At 36.8% G+C, this 20,554-nt stretch overlaps 1 protein-coding gene across 9 annotated transcripts in view; it reads right to left on the bottom strand.

Moving 5' to 3' along the window:
• Positions 1-20,554, bottom strand: part of CDC42BPA (CDC42 binding protein kinase alpha) — a 182,934-nt gene that overhangs the window by 100,828 nt on the left and 61,552 nt on the right. For all 9 annotated transcript variants that reach the window (XM_033054677.2, XM_033054678.2, XM_033054679.2 and 6 more), the window contains exons 4-6: positions 18,237-18,320; positions 13,807-13,902; positions 9,237-9,385 (exon numbers count right to left, since the gene is read on the bottom strand). In XM_033054677.2, the coding sequence (XP_032910568.1) occupies positions 9,237-9,385; positions 13,807-13,902; positions 18,237-18,320 (329 nt within the window). The remainder of the gene's footprint in view (positions 1-9,236; positions 9,386-13,806; positions 13,903-18,236; positions 18,321-20,554) is intronic.

Here is a 20,554-nt window from a genome sequence, read left to right as displayed (position 1 = left end):
AGATCACTCTCCTAGAGATCAAAACTACACTTTCATCCTTTAACATAGGAATATTTAAATTTTTTTTAAAGCAAATCTTATGAAAAAACAACAGCTGAATTAATAGATAAGCCCCTATCATGTTTAAATCACAACAAAAAGATTATAAAAGATAATTTGAGAAAATAATATAAGAACAGTGTATTAATTCTTATGGAACAGAAATCAAGGAAACAAATTAAAAATATGTCTTAAAGTTTTTCATCCTATAAAGCATTCAGAATGTTTTTGGGCAGGTTTAACATGCAATATAATCTTTGTTCCAACCAAAAGGCCAGTAAACATGAGGGAATAAACCAGACCGAGCTTGAAGCATATGTCTACAGTTTGTCTACCATGTCGTGCAGCGACAGACATATGACATAAATAGTTCAGTATGTGTTTTTTGCTTTTGTTGTTGTTAGAAAACAAACAAACCATATTGACAGGCATGATCCAAATATAATAAGCTCTGTGACATTGGCATAAAACTCCTGACAGCAACACACTAAGGAAGGAACTGTAGCCAGAGGCTACAAAGGAAGAAATGCATTTGGTCTAAATGTGTCCCAGTATGTCCAGTACTTGTAGTGTCTTGGCAGAAAAACATCTCAGAAATTTAAAAATAATAAGAGAAATAAAGAGTGTACACTGTTTGCTCAAACACACTAAAATTACACGTATTAAGAATAAATTGTTATTGGAAAAGCCTCTGTATTCAAATTGCATACGTAAAAAATAATTTCCTTTTGACATAAAGCACACGGCACAACATTTATTTTTTAAAAAAGCAAACATATCTTTAAAAAAGTATCTTGAAAGGAACTTAAGGGCTGAATTTTCAGCTCTTAAGCAGAACTCTACAGGAGCTGCACTCACATAAAAGTAAATTCCTCTCCATGCCAGTTCAATTTCCTATATGAAGAATACATAACTTTGCTATAATTATATCAGATTTTAGCCCCTACTCCCTTTTTTCCTTGCTCCTCTAAGCCAGTTTTCTCTTTGTACCTTTCTAATGCCTTTTTCCAGGACTTCACACACTGTATCTGATTAAGAATCACTGAGTTACAGTGGCAGCAATATCACTGCTTCCTGCTGCAGGAGGAAATGCTAAAGGCTGCCCCCCAATAGCTAATAAAGAAAAACTGAACAGCACAAACATCGCGGCACCTGAGTCAATAAAGATTTTAATACAACTTTTCAGATAAAGCTCCACAAGGTCTTGCTTCCCTGACCCCAACCATGGAACCTTCCACAACTGAACCAAGCCTGACCTCATGCAAGCATCTGCTTGGTAAGCAGTATTCTAATTTGCAGGATGTTAAGTGACCTATTTTTCTTCTCATTTAAGAAGTCAAAAGCCAGCAATATTTTGTTGTTATTAAACAGAAACACAAGGTAGGCTCCTCTACCAATGCAACAACAGCTCTTCTGGAAATACAAGAGGGAAATGTTTACTGAAGAACAGCTTCAATGCAGACAAGGCTATTTGGACTAATACTTCCTTAACTGCTCAGCCAGCAATCAGATTGTTGCCCTGATACCTTATTATAATAAGATATCTTGCAAGGTTATCTTAATTTCCTATGAAAAAAAGGAAGTACTACATTTAGTGGTTGAGGCAACAACCATTCAACTCAGAAATCCAACATCAAATTTCTACTTGTCAGATCTGAAAGTTCAGATTTTCACTCCAAATCCACCAAATATTCACTGGGAAGAATGCTCTAGCAAGAAACCAGGTTTTAAAATACTTCTTATAAGACATTCAAGCACCTCAATGTTACATTTTTATATGAACACTGCAGGAACACTTGACTCTAAAGCCAAGTAATTATTGCTTATTTATGCAATGACAAATCTACATGACATCCAAAATCAGATAATGATAATGAATTTGCTCAGTGCAACTTATAATCTTATGTAATCTAATAATATAAACTCAATTGTATTTCAAATGCTAAAAAGGAAGCAAAGGACACATAAAGTAAAGGCATTTCAACAAGGAACTTGAGGAACACACAAGGTATTAATAAATAAAAAGTGGAGACATTATGGAAGAAGGTAGTTATGAAATAAACACTGTGTTCACAAAAAGATAATGAAATGGAAGGTCTGTAGAAGACAGAACACAAGGCAGATAGTCTCCTTTCCACACAACAAAACAACTTGAGAAAATAATAAAGACTCTGCCATCCTTATTTCTGCCTGCATCATTCTGAACTTAATAAACAACAACAAAATCACTGAAAGTTAATTATCAACTCTAACTTGGTCACCAAACAAACAGCTAATTACATGTTCAGAGCTGCAGCCACTGAGAGAAAAAATTCAGAAATAAGAAAAATGTTTTTGTCTTTCTTTCCTGATGTTGATTTTGGATATCAAATACAGTAGTAGGGAAAAGTATTTCCAGGTCTGAAATGATCAGAAGAGAATGAGTGTAAAATTACAGCTTAACTTACACAAAGTAGCTTGCAAATGGGAATGTTTTGTCCTCAAAAGAAGTTATTAAATTCTCTGAACACCTCCAACTTCATTAAACATTGAAACACATCTCATGTCAGAGCTATGACTGTTCTAACATGGACCTTTCTTCTGTGCACGCCAAAGAAGTCAAATCAATCTTTATGCCAGAGGCAGCAGGAGCTCTTGGGAAGTTCCATCATATTTAGCATCCTGTGAGTGTTGCTTTAAACATTATTTGGCAGTGAAGACCACAGGAAACTTCAGGCATTAATAATTTTCCCCTTAAGAGTTAAAAAGTATCCTTTCCAATCAAATTCTATTTCTTATCTCTCTCTTTCATTCTCACTTTCAGGAGGTTTTAAACACTTCTGTTTTATAACAACCACAACCATTTCTTACCTAAGGGAGATTACATTCCATCTGGCAGAGTGCTCACATCCATCTGCCTTTCAAGCAATCACACCCAGAAGCTGCACAAATTGACATGAAAAAGTAGAAATTCTTCATTTGTGTACTCCTCCTTTTCCTGAGTCTCTTTTCTAGTAAAGGAGAACTAGTACCAGCTAAAGGACAGGTAGGGACTTAGAAAGAAAGGAGGGGTGCAGTCCTTGTGTTGCTGACTTTCCTCAGCTGACAATAATCAACAATCTCCTTTGTCAGGAGGTCAAACATTAAAGGGGAAGGTTTTACTGTAAGCTGAGGATATTATACATTTATGATACTCCAACTATTTCTCCTGCCCCTTCTTCTTTAAAATCACATTGCCAGATATCCCAAGTAACGTTCAAGGAACGAAGGGGAGAAACAGGCACAATATAATGAACAATGTTTTTATTCCCAAGACTGGCTTAAAGTGATTTCCTACTCTTCTCTGTAAGATTGAAGAATTAACCCAGGTGAGTTTAACCGTGAAGTTACTTCTCACTTGGCCTGGCCACTTCATTTCTGTGCACAGTGGCACAAGCCTTTGTTTCAGCAGGAATGCCTGGAGCTTGGGGAGAGAGGAAATATGGGAAAAGAAGGTCCAAAGATACATTTGTAAAGGCACCTCTGCAGAAAGGACTACTCAAGGCTACTATCGCTTAAGGGCTGGATTTAGGGTTTTTAAACTCCTTCTGCTCGAATAACACAGAATATACATCTAGGTCTGTACCAGCTCAGTCACCCACTACACAGCTTTCACTCCAATTAACTCTCCCATGAGACACTCTTAAGAAATCATTTGCCTTCTCTGATGTACAGCCAGTGTGATCCACTAGCTCTTGGCACTCCAAGCGTCTGTGGGCCTTTTATTTCAAAATACTTCTAGGTCATGGCAGGCTCCTTTGGAAATCCTACCCATGAATTGTAGTCAAACAGCATTAACCTCATCCAGCCCTCAGAGCAGGTCAGGTGCCACCCCGAGGGCACACTTTGAGAGCAGCTGCCAGCGTTTGTACCATGCAAGGTCACAGGGCAGAATGAAGGCCCCGATAACCTTTGTATCCAGCCCCTCCTCAATGGAAAAATGGAGCGGAAACAGCCCACAGAGCTCTCTTACCTTTGTCACAGAATACCTTGTAAGGAAGCACTGGCTTACCAAACATTCACTAAAATAACTTTCTGTCCTGCAGTTTTCCATGTAAAACTAAACCATGCCACATTTCAAAGCAATGCATTTTCAGTAACTATCAAAATAATCCGATGTTATTTTTTCCTTATTTTTCTAGCCATTTCCTTCACTCTCAGCACTTTGTAAGGACATCTTCATGTGTGTATTCCACATTATGTTTCTTGCAAAGTTTGGTAAACACTTAAAATACGACGTTGCTTTCTTTCAAACCCACAATGAGGGCTCACTTTACCAAAGGCCAGAGCAACTTGGCTCACCCTTGTGCCAACTCAACTCAGACACACTGTGCAGTGCAGCTGAACTCCCAAGATGGGCCTTCCACCCCTAAATTTTCCACTTAAGGAAATTAATGATCAGTAAAGATGGGATACACCCAGAAGACAGAAAACCACTTATTCAGCAAGTCAAAAATGGATACGCTGGCACTGAAACTTATAGTTGAAAGTGAAATGCATCCTACAAAGGATACCAGATTTCAGCTGCCTGCTGACAGTAAATATTTCAGGGATGTCCCTAAGATGATTTCTACTGAGGACAAATAGTACCTTCTTGTTAAAAGCAAAGAGGCTGGCTTGATAGGGAATAGACAGTTCTTTTATGCCTCTAATGGATTTATTCCCTTATGTTCAGTACTTCTCAGAAAGGATGTCACTTCCTTAGAGAATTCTGCCGCTCTACATTTTAAGAACTCAAATGTTCCAGTGCAGCTCAGCTTGAATTTCAGAAGCTGACGGAGAAAAATCAAAAGAAAAGCAAAAAGAAGAAAAAGGTATCTGGTGCTTTAGAATGCTAAAATTCTTCTAACCAAAAGACAGCAGCAACCAGAAATCCAGAAACACCCTGATGGAGCTAACTGTAATCTCACACCCTTTCTGGAAGTGGGTGTGTTTATGCTTTGCATGCCTATTTTTTCACATGCAAAAGACAACACCTGACATGTATGTAACTTAAAGAGTTTGCCCTGTAGTCTTAACTATCCTCCCATACACTCAACCAAAAAAAAATAGTAATTAACGCAGGTGTTTCATAATCTTTCCAAAATATTTTCTTAGTAAGAAAGTAACTAAGGATTGTTTTACCATTCAATAGAAAAAGAGGACTGTTTACTGTGGGTGAGTGCCAATATATGAAAACTATTTTAAATGAATATTTTTGCAGTGGTCTGGAGGATCATGAGCCTAAATGCTGAACACTCCCTGGTTGCAAATTGGCTCTGCCCTGAATCACTGTGCAGCCCTGCAGAGAATAAATAGGTGGAGGAAAGAAAGTCAAAATGAAAAGTATTTAAGCACATTAACACTTATAATTCTCTGCTTTTCAAGAAGATGTAATGCCCCAAATTAAATATAGGACAGAGACAGACTTAGATGCACCCTTTCTAAGGGGCTGACTCAGAAGACAGCACAAAAGGCAATGGCACAGACAGTGCAGGGGTGTGCAAAGCCATCAGTGGAGTGTTCCCACATGGAGTGTGCTCAGGATGAGCTCCTGTCCAGAGAGCATCTTCTACAATTCTCAGGGAGAATTTCCTCCCATGGCAGCCAGGCCTTCTCCAGTCTTTATTTTTAATGCTAAATAATTTAGCCAAAACCAAGAATTTCTACTTTACATAAAACTGAGAGGAAACCTGGTTCACCAAAAATCATAAAGGTATTGTAGGAAAAAACAATTTTTATGTGTTTGAGGTAACACAACATGCATGAAAGAAAGTGTAGCTACCTAGCTTAAAGTGAGAAGAGTCCACACCTGGATATTTGATAATGCATGCAAATATAAGCTTTTAACATATGCTATGAGGAATTAAGTAACAACACAACCTTGAAGCTAAAATTAATGCATGTAGAGACTTTTTCAGAGGAGGAAAAAAACCCCCCAAAAAAGTGTTAAAAATATATAAAGATAAAAGACAAATTGTTATTGAGTCCTAATAAATGGGAAATGTTACCCTGTATGATATCACAATTTGCAGAAAACTGGCACAAGACAGTATTTAACCTTGGCCTAAAAGCAAGCATCACTTCATTGGTACTAATTATAATTGAAAATATCAGGGTTAGGTATAAGCTTCCCAACAAAACTGTGCATTTGTGAGAGAGATAAAAAGATGTACTTTCTCATTTTGAACAGCTGCACATATATTTAACTTAGATGAAGCTTACCTTCTAAAGCTAGCCTTGGAGCTGTCAACATCATTTGGTAGTGCCAGTGCAAGTGAATTCCTACCAGTGCAAAAGCTAAGATACTAAAGAAAAGGCCATTTTGTTTACCTTCTGAGCAATCATTTAGCTATCAGGTAAAACACCACAAAATTTGTTCACAGATATTATTTAATCAGAAATGAAAAATTACCTAAGATTTCTGTTCTGATTGGTATTATCTCAAAAATACTGGATCACATATTTGTTGACACTAAAAAGGGGATACAATCTGAGAAAACATTAAGAATACCCTCAAAAATGGTAGCATTGATGTTATATCTGGCTAGCAACTTTTTCTTAATTTCATTAGATATCAGGAGACAGCTTCAAAAATACCATGCAATTTATCTGCACAGTTTTATTAACACCTAGATTTTGATCTCCTTCCATCTATAAATTCATTCTGCAATCCCACAATGCTAGTGCAGAAATAGTATTCAAATTTGGAACTGAAAACCTGAAATACAGTCATTTAAGTAATGCTGAGGTTGTTTATATTTGACATTTCAAAATCTTGGCCAATGTACTTTAGGAAAGGAAAAGTGTCTTGCATTTCACATCAGAGTGATTGGCACACAAACAGCCACTGCAATCAGCATCACTCCCAAACAAAATTAATTGACAACTAAAAAGTGATTGATGCTAGAAAGGCACAAGAGGAGTGACACACTTAGAAGAAAAACAGAAATACCATTTTTAAAAAGTACAAAAACATTCACAGAAAGCCAAAAAATTATCATTGAAGTACACCACTATGAATGGTTAATGTGAAAATCTATCCTGAAAGAACTGGGGCACTAAAAGGAAACAAAACAAAGCAATCTGCTATCTTACTGTGTGAATAGAACCTTGACCAAAACATGCCTAAAGCATGGTTTCTAGTTCAGTAGCAACAACCCAGATCAAACCCTGATGCACACTGGCTATTCATGTGAAATACCATTACTGCAGCTGCTACATTAATCCACCTTTTAGAACCATTTCCTCCTTCTCCTACACCCTTTGCTGTGTGCAAGGCACTCCCAAGAAAGGATGTGGCCACCATGGTTAAGCCTTCAGGAAAAGAGCATTAGTGGCATTTAGATTATATGTTTTCTTTTCCTTTCTTTTGCTTTACCAGTTGCAAATATCTTACTAAAACTAACAGTGAAACAGGTCTCATTTCAAAGGCTGATCATTTAACATATACTCAAGTGCTCTTTACATTTTTAATCTTGCCAAACATGCCTTTATAAACAGGCATTGCATTACAGCAGCACTAATGATAAAATGCCAAAGTGGCATTTAGAACTTTATGAACATGAAGCTCACTGGCAATGCCACAAATCAAACAACAAAGAATCAAGAATGCATAGGGGCTTTTTTGTTGTTGTTAAAAATTACCATGAATAAAGATACAAGCACAATAATTAGCATATTGTTTTCAACTGCAATGCTACTATTTTCATCCCAAATTTTACACCAGCACCTATTTCATCTCAGAGACACTGCTGTTTGAGGATGGAAACATCACATCTGTTGCACATTACATACTACCAGTACAGAATTGCAACGATTTTGATCTGTTTGGAGGAAAAGGTAGAAGGAATATGTTCTTCTGAAAAGAGTTACTACTCCATGTGCAGATTTACTAGGTAAAGGACCTGGCAACAGTAGATGGTGTCTGACCAGTTTACTGACAATCACATTTTAAGAATTAGGTCCAAATTAAATTGAATGCAAAAACCTTTCACATTAGGTCCCAAGCAAAAAACAAAACAAAAGAATACGCAGAAATAATACAGTTCCAATCTTCAAAAATCAACGAAAGTACTCTGGGTTTTTCCACAAGAAAATAAAGTTCTCTCTAGCAGGTAAACACAGTTCTTTAGCAAAACTAGTAGACTTCAATATATTTCAGAAGAGTAATTTGCATCACCACATCTAGAGCTCTCTCACAAGAAGCCAGAATTGCAAATGAAATAAAACACAACCCAGTAACACACCAAAACCAACCACAATACACCTCTGGAACAAAAAAAAAAAAAAAATCCCCTAACGTCCTCTCCCTCCTCACAGACATCTTTTTTGCAGTGAAGCAGCCAAGTGGGAACAGTAAAAGGAGGCATGGTTAGTACAGACTCTAATTAAGGGCGATAGATGGATGTATCAAACAAGCTCGTTCTGCCAACTTAATGATTCAGCTTAAAGAACGGGGAGTTTTCCTCCTGACTTCTGTCAGAGTCAAGTACATCTGTCGAGTGCATTTGAAGATTCTGCCTCTTGTAAGATAACCTTTTTCTCTGCACACAAGAATTACCATGGAGTTCAGCAGAGAATGTTACATCAAAGAAAAGATAATGTTAGTTTTGCGGAAAAATCAATCGTGGTCTCCAAAAAAGCTAGACATAAATGATTTAATATTTTCCTGTGAACACAGTACTTTGTATATATATGTGTGTATAGATATATATATATTTATACATACACACCAACATAATGATAAGTACCACAATCTAAGTATTGTGGTACCATTCATTTAAATGCCCTCACTTTAAAATAAAGACAATATCCTTAAGTCAAAAAAAAAAATGCTGAAAAAAAATTCAAATCAGACAGTGGTGTGTTTTCAGCTTCAGTATAACTCAAACAGGTTAATGAAGAAACAGAATTTGACCTTTCACTAAACCTGTTCAAAGTTGATCACATTTCACAAACAGGTTTCCAGTTTTGCTTTTATAAATTATGGATCATTAACTCTCAAACACAACAGTGTGTGAACACAACAAGGTTCATGACATGCATTTGGAGGTTCATTCATTCATGAGAGATTGGTTCTATCATGTTCACTATCACAGCAAGCACTTGTTACCAACTTAAAATCTTCTAACAGGAACTAGTTTCACTCCATCAAGTAACTCTCCACAACTCCAAAAGGAATTTGGAGCTCTACTTACCTGTGAACATAATGCAACTGATGAACTGAATCGATGGCTATCACCATTTCAGCCAAATAAAAACGAGCCATATCTTCAGGGAGTCTGTCCTCAAACTTGCTGAGTAATGTAAGCAGGTCTCCTCCAACATAGTAATCCATAACCAGGTACTATGGAGTGGGAACAACAAGAGAACAGAGTGAGGGGAAAAAGAAATTACAATTTATTAAGTGAATAAAGGACTAAATACTCTTTGAAGCATAAAAATTAATTCACTACAAAAATTATGGACATAAAAAAAAACTAACCAAGATGCTTGGGTGCTCTGAAAACAGTAGTCAGTTCAACATTTAACCTACATGAATGTTTTTCATATTTATACCACCCCAAATACAGTAAGCCTCATGACAAAATACTATCAACTTCATCCACAGTCCCATCACCAAATATGAAATATTTAGATCCTCTGGATTCCCTTATGAAAACAATGTCCTTTGTTAGAATGCTGAATGAGTAAAGGATTAAAGTACAGACCTATAAAAATTTTAAAAGTGTGTTAATCTGTAATCTCATTTACATTGCCCTAATTTCCAAGGCTTTCCCTTCCCTTTTTTCTACCATCTTCTTTTCCTATTAAACGAATTACTTTGGAGAGTAAAGTTTTTACACTATTCAGATTAAGGCAAACTCTTCCAGTGACCCACAGCATAATTCCAGAAACTGTTGACATTACACATGATACAGGACCTGGCAGCACAAAATACAACATGTCACCTTCTCTAATTGAAAGGATGGAGAAAAATATTGATTTCTTATGCATTAATGAAACATAAAACTTGCCAGCCATAAAAGTGAATGCAAAGACTTTAAAGAAATCAGAGCCTTTCTGCATTTTACTGTATTCACAGAATAAAATGTCAGTTCTTTTAGCAGCATATAAAATGACTGGGAAAAGTGAAACTTAAGTGTGAAACTCAGGATTAATATATTTTAGTTTAGTTTCGTTTAAATTATGAAACAGTGCCAGAAAGGGCAAATGGGGGAAAGAAAAAATATTAAACTAATTACAGCTAACAAACTAATTATAAACACTCTAATTTAACGTGCACAGGTAAGACATTACATTCAAACATCATTGTGGACAGGTTAATTAGAATCATAGAATATCCTGAGCTGGAAGGGACCCACAAGGATCAACAAATTCCAGCTCCTGGTCCTTCACAGGACAGCCCCAAGAGTCAAATCACATCCCTGAGAATAAATTTCCACTAGACCATCTGAAAGTTTTTGCTCAGAGCTCCAGTCTGTTTCCAGGAAGGCAGCCTATCGGCATTTGAAGCAGTGACTCCTCGAAAGACCATAAATAATAAAAATATTGAAAATGTAATAATGCATACCTCAATTTGTTTCTTTAAAATTCTGAAAATGCAATCTAAAGGGGCTACTTATATTAGTTCCCCTAACATGTTTGCCTTTCCCATTTTCAGAAAAAGACATTAAAATATGAAGAAAAAAATCAGCAAAATTACGGTAGCTGTATGGAAGATGAGGGGCAGGCAGAAATCTTACACTTGTTTCTTTTACCTCATATTATCCATAACAATAAAGGTGATGAACAAAGATTTTAACAGCCTGATACAGAAAAACGTGGGCATCCTCACTGATTCCAAGTGCATACATAAGAAAGCACAAAAGGCATTACCATAAGATTTTAAATGTGTTGATAGTCAAATTTTCATCTGTTGCTTTGTGACAGGAACAATAAGCTACTAAAATTGTGCCCACAATCTTTATAGAAGGTAAGTATCTTCTATTCAGTGGTGCTCCTACACTCCTTCTGGAACAAGACTGTATTATTTTCTTGTGTTTTACAGGTTTAGAAAGTGCATTAAGCCTTTGGAACTTCAGATATTGATTATTAAGCAATGCATTGTACAGAGCTGAATTTATTGCTTTGAAAGTATATTGAAAAAAAAACTCTTCAAAGTCTTCTAACTGATGTTGGATCTCTGCACTCATTCTTCAGCACTTTTAAAACCTCTGCAACTCAGTTACTGGATATAACAAAATAATGGAATTTTGGCTCTTAAAACACAGGATCCTGCACTTCCTATGTCTGTAAGAGTAACGTAACAGCCTTACAACACAGAAAGCTTCAACTCCTTGAATAAGCCAACACTTAAATTGTAACCCAGGGTATTAAGCTGTGCAAATGAAGCTAAATACGTGAGTAGGAATGACAGTTAAATCTAAAAACTAAATTTTACATTAAAAAATTCTGTCAAATATCCAATGTCAAATATCTATGTCTTTATAAAAATATGGGGTTTTTAAAGTTTTAACAATATTTTTTAAATGTACACAATCATCCATATCTATCCAAGTCTCAAATACTTCTCTAAATAATACTGTATGACTGCACCATCTTTCCAAGAAAAAGAAAAAGCATAGATTGAAGAACTCTAAATTCTGGTAACTAGTGGAAGCTTAACACAGGCATTTAATCCTAAATCATGGATTCATTTCATGGAAGGGAACTTTTCAGACCTCATCTGCTCAAGCAGGGTCAGCTAGAACAGGCTGATGATGGCTGTCTCTAGCTGGGGTTTGAGTATCTCTCAATAAGGAAGGGTTTTCTTCTTTTCTGATGAAACTCTATGTATTTCAGGTTGTGTCCACTGACTTCTGCCTTCTCCCCAGGCACCACTGAGAGGAATCCAGCTCCTTGTCTTGATTCCCTCCATGGGGTGTTTGTACACATTGATGATAACCCCCCTCTCCATCCTACATTTATTTGGGCTGAAGAATCCCAGTTCTCTGTACAGGAAGGATGACCCAGTGTCTCAGTCATCTTTCTGGCACTGCAATGGACTTGCTCCAGTAGTTCAATCTCTCTTTTGCCCTGGGGAGCTCAGACCTGGACACAGCACTTCAGGTGCAGCTGGGGCAGGGCTGAGCAGAGAGGAAGGACCTCCCCTGACCTGCTGGCAACTCTTCCTCAGCCCAGAATACTCCTGGCCTATTTTACTGCCAGAGTGCATTGCTGGCTCATGTGATGCCTCAGTTAAGCTTGTTACCCTCCAGGACCTCAAGCAAAGCTGCTTTCCAATCACCTAGCCCCCAGCATGTACTGGGTTTCTTCTATTCCACCCCAGGTGCAGGGTACTGCCTTTCCCTTTGTGGAAATTCATGAGATTTCACTTTCTCCACTTTGTTGAGGTCCATCTCAAGGCAACCACATCTACTGCTCAATCTACACAGATTTTTTTTAAAGGCCATTTGTGTTACATATGATTTTAATAAAAAAGCATATGGAGAACTAGTGATGATACAAACTCCCAGTATTACTGATATTTTGCCCAGCAGGCAGCAAAACTAGCTCCTGTCAGCATACTATCAAAGATGAAGAACAGAACCTGCTCTGTGTTCAGTGAAAACAAGGAAAGTGGCAAGAATAAAACAAATTCTAGCAGGCTGCTCTGGAATATATAATATTTTCCTTGAAATGTTATTAATGATAAGATCAGAATTACACAATACATGAGATTATTTTTACTGTCCACATTTACAAGCAGGAAGCTGGCTGAGGCCTTTATGCCAACAGTTAGATTTATAAATACAAGTCCAGTTTCTAAACAAATTGACCAAAATCCATGGATCCCCAGGCATCTGAACTGACAGAAGAGAGTGCAATATAATGGCAAAAACACTGCAAGTCTGCAAGAGTTCCATGTATAGCACTTTTGTACGGGACAGACTGGGAAGAAAAAATAACTGTGGCTGTATAGTAGATTTTTAAAAAAAATTATTAGAATTGCTAGTGATAGAGAATCCAAAACATAAGGCGATAAAATCCAAATAATCAAAAGCCATCAATGCACAGCTGTTTGCTTTTTCAGGCATAAATATTATTGACACTGTATCACAATCCAAACATTTTTGAAGTGGGAAAGATTTCATAGAAAATTGACCACTTTTCCGCCTATTAATTTCTTTGTGTGAGTCATTCAAAATACTCAAAAATTAAATAACATAAAAGAGATACTTTAATCTACAACTACAGCTTCCAACTCTTATTTATGAGCATTTAGCATCATTCTTCCATGCCGTAATAATGTTTTATTGTTTTGAGACAGCTTAATGAGTTTAAGTCCTCAAAATAGTTAGTTGTTTCCAAACAGGGCTACTCCCAATTTCTCTCTGTAGAACAGTAATCAGCATGGCTAATCATAAAAATTGAAGTAAAATAGAAAATCTATGTTAGTAAGCATACTTTTAATCTTATGAATCAAATTAAACTGGAATGACAAACTATTAGAAAGAATCTGGAGATAGACTAAGGTTTGTCAACAAATGCAAAGTGGTTTAGAAAACAAACCTGCCTTCCTGAGGTATTTATAGCAAAACTTCCAAAGTTTCTGACCAGTCTCCCCCCTTCAGAATTTTATAGAAAAATCACAGATTCTCACATGGCCTGTATGGTCCAGTACACAAAATTAAAAAATAAACTACTTTTCTGTCTCAAACCATAACCAAGACTCTGCATTTCCACACAGATAAATGAATATATGTATATAAAAGCAACACTCACTAAATAGTTTTCATCCTGGAATGCATAATGCAATGTTGTGATCCACTGGTTATCTCCATTCACTAACACATCTCTCTCTTCTCGAAAACAGGCTGTCTGAAGGGGAGAAAAATAATTATAGGCCTTAGGTAAAAAATGTAAACAAAAACATTTAGCAAGTTGATTGTGTTCTGACATTATACTTGGGGGGAAAAAAAGCCAAAACTTTCAGTTAAAAAGTCGTAATACTTTTCATATATACAAATATACATAAAAAGTAATATACATAATAGAAATTCAAAATACAAAAATAATGCATACATTACATATTACAAAAACCTGACAAAATCTAAAAAAATAGATATGAGAAGAGGCCACCTTCAAATTTAAACAGTTGAACTTTTCTGTACTGTTAAGTCAGGCAAAGGGATAAATAAGCTAAATCATCTAAAATGTCAAAATCTTGATGTATCAATAATGACAGAACAGCAATGGATGATTAAGCAAAACGATTGATAATGGCATTAGATAATTGTAACTGTACAAGGAGTCAGAGAGCTGGAATCTGGAGTCTTGTGTTGTTTTATCTCATCATGCTGTTAGCTTAGTTTTACACTGGAGTTTTCACATAAAGTTCTTTTCATTTGAAAGCAGCTGCCAATAACTCCATGTAGTCATCACTTTGATAATCATTAACCACTTTCTCCACACCCCTTGCTCAGGAAAAGCAGGGAGAAGTGAATATTGCTCTAAGATATAAGCTGTTGATCAGACATCCCAAGAGGTTTCCCCTCAATGCACTGGAAAGAAAAACAGGAGGCAGGAGGTGCCTTCCTATCAAGTGGAACAAAGGAGGAACAAGAACTGCCAACAAATGTATTAATTGTGGAACACAGGTTTGTATGAAATAAAAGAAGATAAAATGTGAAGAAAACAACCAAGTGCAAAGCAGCAAGGGTTTAATCCAATAAAGGTCTTGCAACCTGCCCTGAGTAGTGAAAAAAATACCTCAGCAGAAACAACTTTGCAGAATGACAGACAAAAATGACCAAACTGATGAAAAGCCAAAAACAAACTACAGCAAAGAAATCCCATAAACATTTTGAAAGGGGTGGATTCTGAAGTGAATATCACAGGAAAACAAAAGGTACCAAATAACAAAGCCAATACACAATTTTGTTCTGAAAAAAAAAAATCTAAAACATAGTGCAAAGGAAAGAAAAATATTGTACGGGTTCTATTTAGAAGGCAGATGGAGAGCTTGAGAAAAACACAGACCATGTTTAATTCCAGCACACTCTGCTCTTCACAAAGATGTTCCATCTTTTGAGACAGCTAAGTTTAAAAGAAATTCAAACCTTTGGCTTTTAGTTTTTCAGTTTGATTTCCAAATCCAATAGGAAAATAGTAGAACTCTGGCATGGCTTTTGATGGCCATGAGATTTAGAAAGTGAAGAATGAAAAGTGAAATATCATTTGAGATTGAGATATGCACAAGAATACATGCAGCAAAAACAGAGCAGCAAGTAACTCCCTCCGCCAAGCAAATAAACCATCACAAGTCATTTTTTTGGTAAATACAGTGAGTAAGACCTATGCAGACCAGGAAAAATTAAGATGATATATTTTAATCATTGCACAATGCAGGAGATAAATCAGTGAAATCTGAGAAAATAGCAAGACATACTTAAAACAAATACCTCCAAAGGTTATTGAATGAAAAATAGATTTGGGGAAGGAGAATGAGCATGGATCATCTTCAGAAGTAAGAAAAGCTGTTCCATACTTCAACTTGTTTTTTTTTCCTTCCTTGTTTGTAAACTCTTGTCATATTTCAGAGAGAAATACCTATAAACTCCTGCTTTCACAAGGATAAATAACAGGTAATTTCTCTACTTGTTATGACACAATTCATACAATTAGTTACCAGAGAGTTTATATAATTCCACTTGTTTTTGCCATGGTTTGACAAAAGACTGTGCATTCCTTGAGCACTCCAGACACCCACCTCTGGGCAGCATGCCTAGAGCTGAAGCAACAGCTACTATCACAGTAGATCACAGCTGAGACAGCAACAGCCAGAGTTGAAGTGGTAAAAAAAAAATCCAACAACAACAAAAAGAGATAGTAGCAGCGGTTCTTTTAATTACTATAACATGGCTCAATCAGGCTTTTTTAAAATAAAGCCTTTTTTTGTGCCTTCCATTATTCCAGCATTACATTTCATCTTCCCCAGGCAGTCTCCTTGAACTTTTGGCAGAGGTTTCCAGAGGTCATCTGATCCAGCTCTCACAGCAGAGCCAACTCAGTGCTGTGGTCGTGTCTCTCCTGTTATCATGGTCTTCAATCAGCAAAGAATTTGACCTGTTGGGTGCTCAAACTCTCACAGCTCAGACTCAGCACCTGCTGGGGGTGCTGACTGCTGCCATGCTGCACAATATTTGTCCTGGTCTCTCCTGAGCCCCATCTGGCACCAGTGCAGCACACTCTAAGTAACTCTGATGTGATTCTAAGTGACTGTCAACGCTCAGGGTAACAGGTCTGGGAGTGTAACAGCAAGATGTCACACACTTTCAGGTACTCCTTGTATCAGTAATGTTCCCAGTTCTACATCCCAGCTCAACAGTGGCAAGTTATTTGGAAAATTTATGCTCTGTATTATACTAAAAAGAACACTGACTTTGCAACTTATATAATTTTGTTGTAACGAAGTTTTTGCTCTCAGAGCTTGCAGTCATCAACATTAATCTGCCATTCTCAAGCCTCTTTTGAGTCCATCCTCCCTTTTTCCTTTTACAAATGACTCCCACTTCCCACACTGTTGATGCAGAGGTATAGGAACATACAGATCTATCTATATGCTTGTCTGGTGATTTTGGACTGCCCAGTTTTCCTGTGTATCTCAGTGTTAGCGCAGCACGCTGCTAATGGAGCCAAAATGGGTCATTCTCCCCATCAGTAGTAAGAAGAGAATTCATGAATGTCTAAAAACGACAGGTTACAGTTGCTAAAGGTCATGCTTTATAATGCATTTTCACTCCAGATAGTTCTTTCCACTAATATACCCAAGGGTTACAAATACATGGAAAAACATAGCTGTAAATCTTCTAAGGCTAACCGTTCAGACTTTGAGAAATTCAGCTGGACTCATGGGAAGAATATTTTTAATACTTTGCATAAAGAAAAATTTTTGAAACCTATTTATAACTGTATGTTAATGAAAAAAACCAGTTTTCAAAATCACTTTAAGAGTGTACATTTAAAAATAGAGTGGACCTTTATTCCTGGTCTTTTCTTTTTCACTGAAATAATAAAACTTACAGTAAAGACATTTGTCTTGGAGAGAAATACCTCTTTGTATCAAGACTACTGCCAGATTGCTCGGTATCTGAATAATTTCTGGATAAAAAGGAAACACAGTGTGCACATCTAACCACAATCTGCAGCCATTTATACTTCTTAATGTGATAACATTTTCATTAAAAGAGACAGGATGTGCACACATCAGAAATTGGCTTTAATTTGTCTGAATACTTTTTTTTTTAATGTGTGATGGTTTCCCATTGATCTCACTTCCTACCAAGATGTAATTAAAACATAAATGCGGAAATCAGAATAAACTTGGAAGCAGTTGAACAGCAAGGCAGCCTGAGAGCAGCAAAGTTGAGGTCTCAGATATAAAACTAGATATTTATGAGTGTATTTTTAGTATGCATAGATGAAGAATTTCAAAGCAAATTAGAGACTTAGATACATGTTCCATCTAAAATTAATACACAAGTATTCAGGTGCAGGCTACATTTCATAAGCTTCCTTTCAAAGGAATCCAGGGGAAATATATCAAGGACTTTATGAAGAGGAGAGTTGTATAATGAAAGTAGGCAGCTAAAGCAAAAGAAGGCTGGAAAAAGTGCTGTTCCAGACACAAAATGGACTCCAGTTATAACTTTTTATCACATATTTCTGCAGATGAACATTTTTAGGAAACATGCACTCTAAATATTTTGAAACTTTCTGATTTTTCAGTCTATTCATTGGGCCTTTACTAAGTTCTAACTACTGATAAACTAATAGGCCTGATGAGCTATAGCTCAGCAGTTAGCTTCTTATAGCTCAGTAACTACCTTCCAGCATGAATAATGCTTGCTAAAGACTGCATTCCCAACTGGAACAAATGCATTAAAAGATCACTTCTGCAGTTGGTAATTCTTGGGAATTACAGAAAAGGCCTAATGCCAAAAACATTCAGCCCCACAAAAGTCAAGATTCAGGCCATTTAAACCCTTCTGATGAATTGCTTTAAATGTATTTAATACTAATCTTTATACTGTCAGTAAATAGTGAAGCACTTCTCCATCCCTCTAATGAACATGGAGACTTGTGGACAGAGCAATGACAATGCAGCAGAGTAAGAGGGGACAAAGTCATGGAAAACATTACTGTAATCTTACTTCAGCTCTCTTCAGCATCTCCCACTTATTAAGTATCTTCATGGCAAAAACCTTATCTGCATTTTTCAGTTTTACTACTGCAACCTGGAAAGGAGAAATGAAAGATAAATAAGTTAAAACAAGAAAATGCATATTGCTTTCATTTTTATGTAGCCTTGCAGCTTAGGAGGTTTTTTTCCAGAGCGCTCTGGACACGTTTTTACTATGCACACAATACCACACCATCAAGACACAAACAGCTCAATAATACAAGAAAATTCCAAGTCTATTGTAAGCTTTTGTTACCTATCACACTTCCCCTATGTATAATTTTTTCTAGGTGACAGTCAATGTAAACTGGTATTTCTGACCATCACACTTCTTGCTCTATCACAGTGTCATGAAGCTCTCTGGCTCTATGCTTTATATTCCTGCACTTCAGTGATACAGAATAATTTAATCTCAGAGCCCTCACAAAAAAGTAAGTGTATCAGATTCTAAATCAAGTTAAAAAATGTGGTTTTAGTTTTAGACACAAATAAAACTGTAGGTTTTGCCATAGAAAACTTCCACTCGCATTTCAAATAATGCACTAGATTTTCTTCACATGGAATGACTTCACATTTTTCCACCTGAAGTTCAACGAGCTCTTTATCATGTCTGTTGTGAGCAGCAGGGAAACAATGAAATGCACAATTTCTACAGAAGTAAAACTTAACAAAACAAGCCTGCCCAGCTTCCCCTTCTCCCCTCATAGCTTCTGAAACATTAGATGCCATAGGCCTCTGTAATAATAAATTAACAAAGTTCACTGACACCATCCTTTTCTGAGAATATTCGTTTTGTTTAGCTATAATATAAGCTAACATAGAATATTTTTAGGAAAGAGGGAGGGAAGAAGTTTACACAAACTTCTACACAAACTGTTTTCACAGTTCAGGCTTCCCTGGGTATGGAAAGCTCAGTGTCTTAACCAAAATGGGTATAAAAGTGCTACAAACTCAAAGCTGCTGATCAGAACTAGACCAGCATTATTATCATCCCATACAAAAGTTTAATAATCACTAAACAACCATTCTCCAACTATCCTGTTCTGCCTCTTCCCTTTCAAAGGAATCTTAAAAGCAGATAAAAGTTTATTTCTGTGTGCATCTGGTTACAAACCAACATGCTGTCACACAGATTAGCATCATCTTCATCCTGCAGGCCAGTGACAAAAAAAATACAAAGGTTGAATCCTGCATTCCTCTCACCTCTTTCATAATCAGTAAACCAGCAATGTGTGAAGACAGCGATAACAGAGAAGGAAATACTGGATCAGACAGTTTGAAGAAAGTGCCATGCAAACCACTTTCAACCACCTTCAAATGTGTCATCAGCTGCAACAGCTTCACAAATGAGGCAAAAGCACAGGTTGAAGGATTGCAATACTCTGATGTCTAAAGCAACGTGTATCTCACAGTGTGACTCTTGCCTAGCTATAGATTCACAGACCAAGCAGCTGTCACTTCCCATCTGTGCATTATCAGCCCTGCTCTTGACACTGCTGCCTGCTGGGGTTGCAGGGGGAGGGAGTGGCAAGGAGATAAAAAGAGGAGGTAAGACAGAAAGGCACTACATTTATTTGTTTAAACTGGTTTATGGACTGAATTTTTTAAAGGTTACCTCATACAAGGTTCAAGTTCAGATTTAGAATCCATTAAGAAACTTTCAGATTTGAAAAACAAAAATGGATTATTACTTTAGCCTGTGATATAATAATTTTAATTCGTAAGGAATGTTTGCTTTGCTATGGTAATCCAAGACCAAGAACCACAATTTTTTTTTGAGGGAAAGAGGAATCCTCTGCAGTGATACATAGCCCAGGGTAGGGATTTGATCTTGATTATTCTTTTGGTTTACCAGCTCAATCCTAGTTAGAAGTTCTGGAAAGCCATTATCTGTATCAATTTCTAATGAGAAATGGCAGGAGGAGAAAGCCTTAACATTGGACCTGGTCAGTATTCAAACTGTATCCAACACAAGCATGAAGCTAGTTGTGCCCCAAAGACCTTTAAGGGTTTGGGACTCTTGCAGGGAAAAATTAAAAGGCTGCTGCTCCTAAAACTGAGAAGCTCATGCTGCCCAGCATGGAAAGTAAGTTTTCCCCCACCATTAACCACTGGAGTACAGGCATAAGACAATACAAATATTTCAAGGCAAATTTCAGTACTTCATTTCTTGCCTGTAGCATGCTAGTGCAAGGCTATGTTATTCTGCAAAGGATTTGGTTATTGAAAGACCCACAGTAAAACTGCACAGCTGCCTGAATTTCCAGTCTCCTATTCAGCATCCACTTG

Source organism: Catharus ustulatus, chromosome 3 (genome assembly GCF_009819885.2).
Source record: "Catharus ustulatus isolate bCatUst1 chromosome 3, bCatUst1.pri.v2, whole genome shotgun sequence".
In the NCBI taxonomy this organism is placed as follows: Eukaryota; Metazoa; Chordata; class Aves; order Passeriformes; family Turdidae; genus Catharus; species Catharus ustulatus.
Note: the sequence above shows the minus strand (reverse complement) of the source record. Positions and strands in the feature narration are given on the sequence as shown.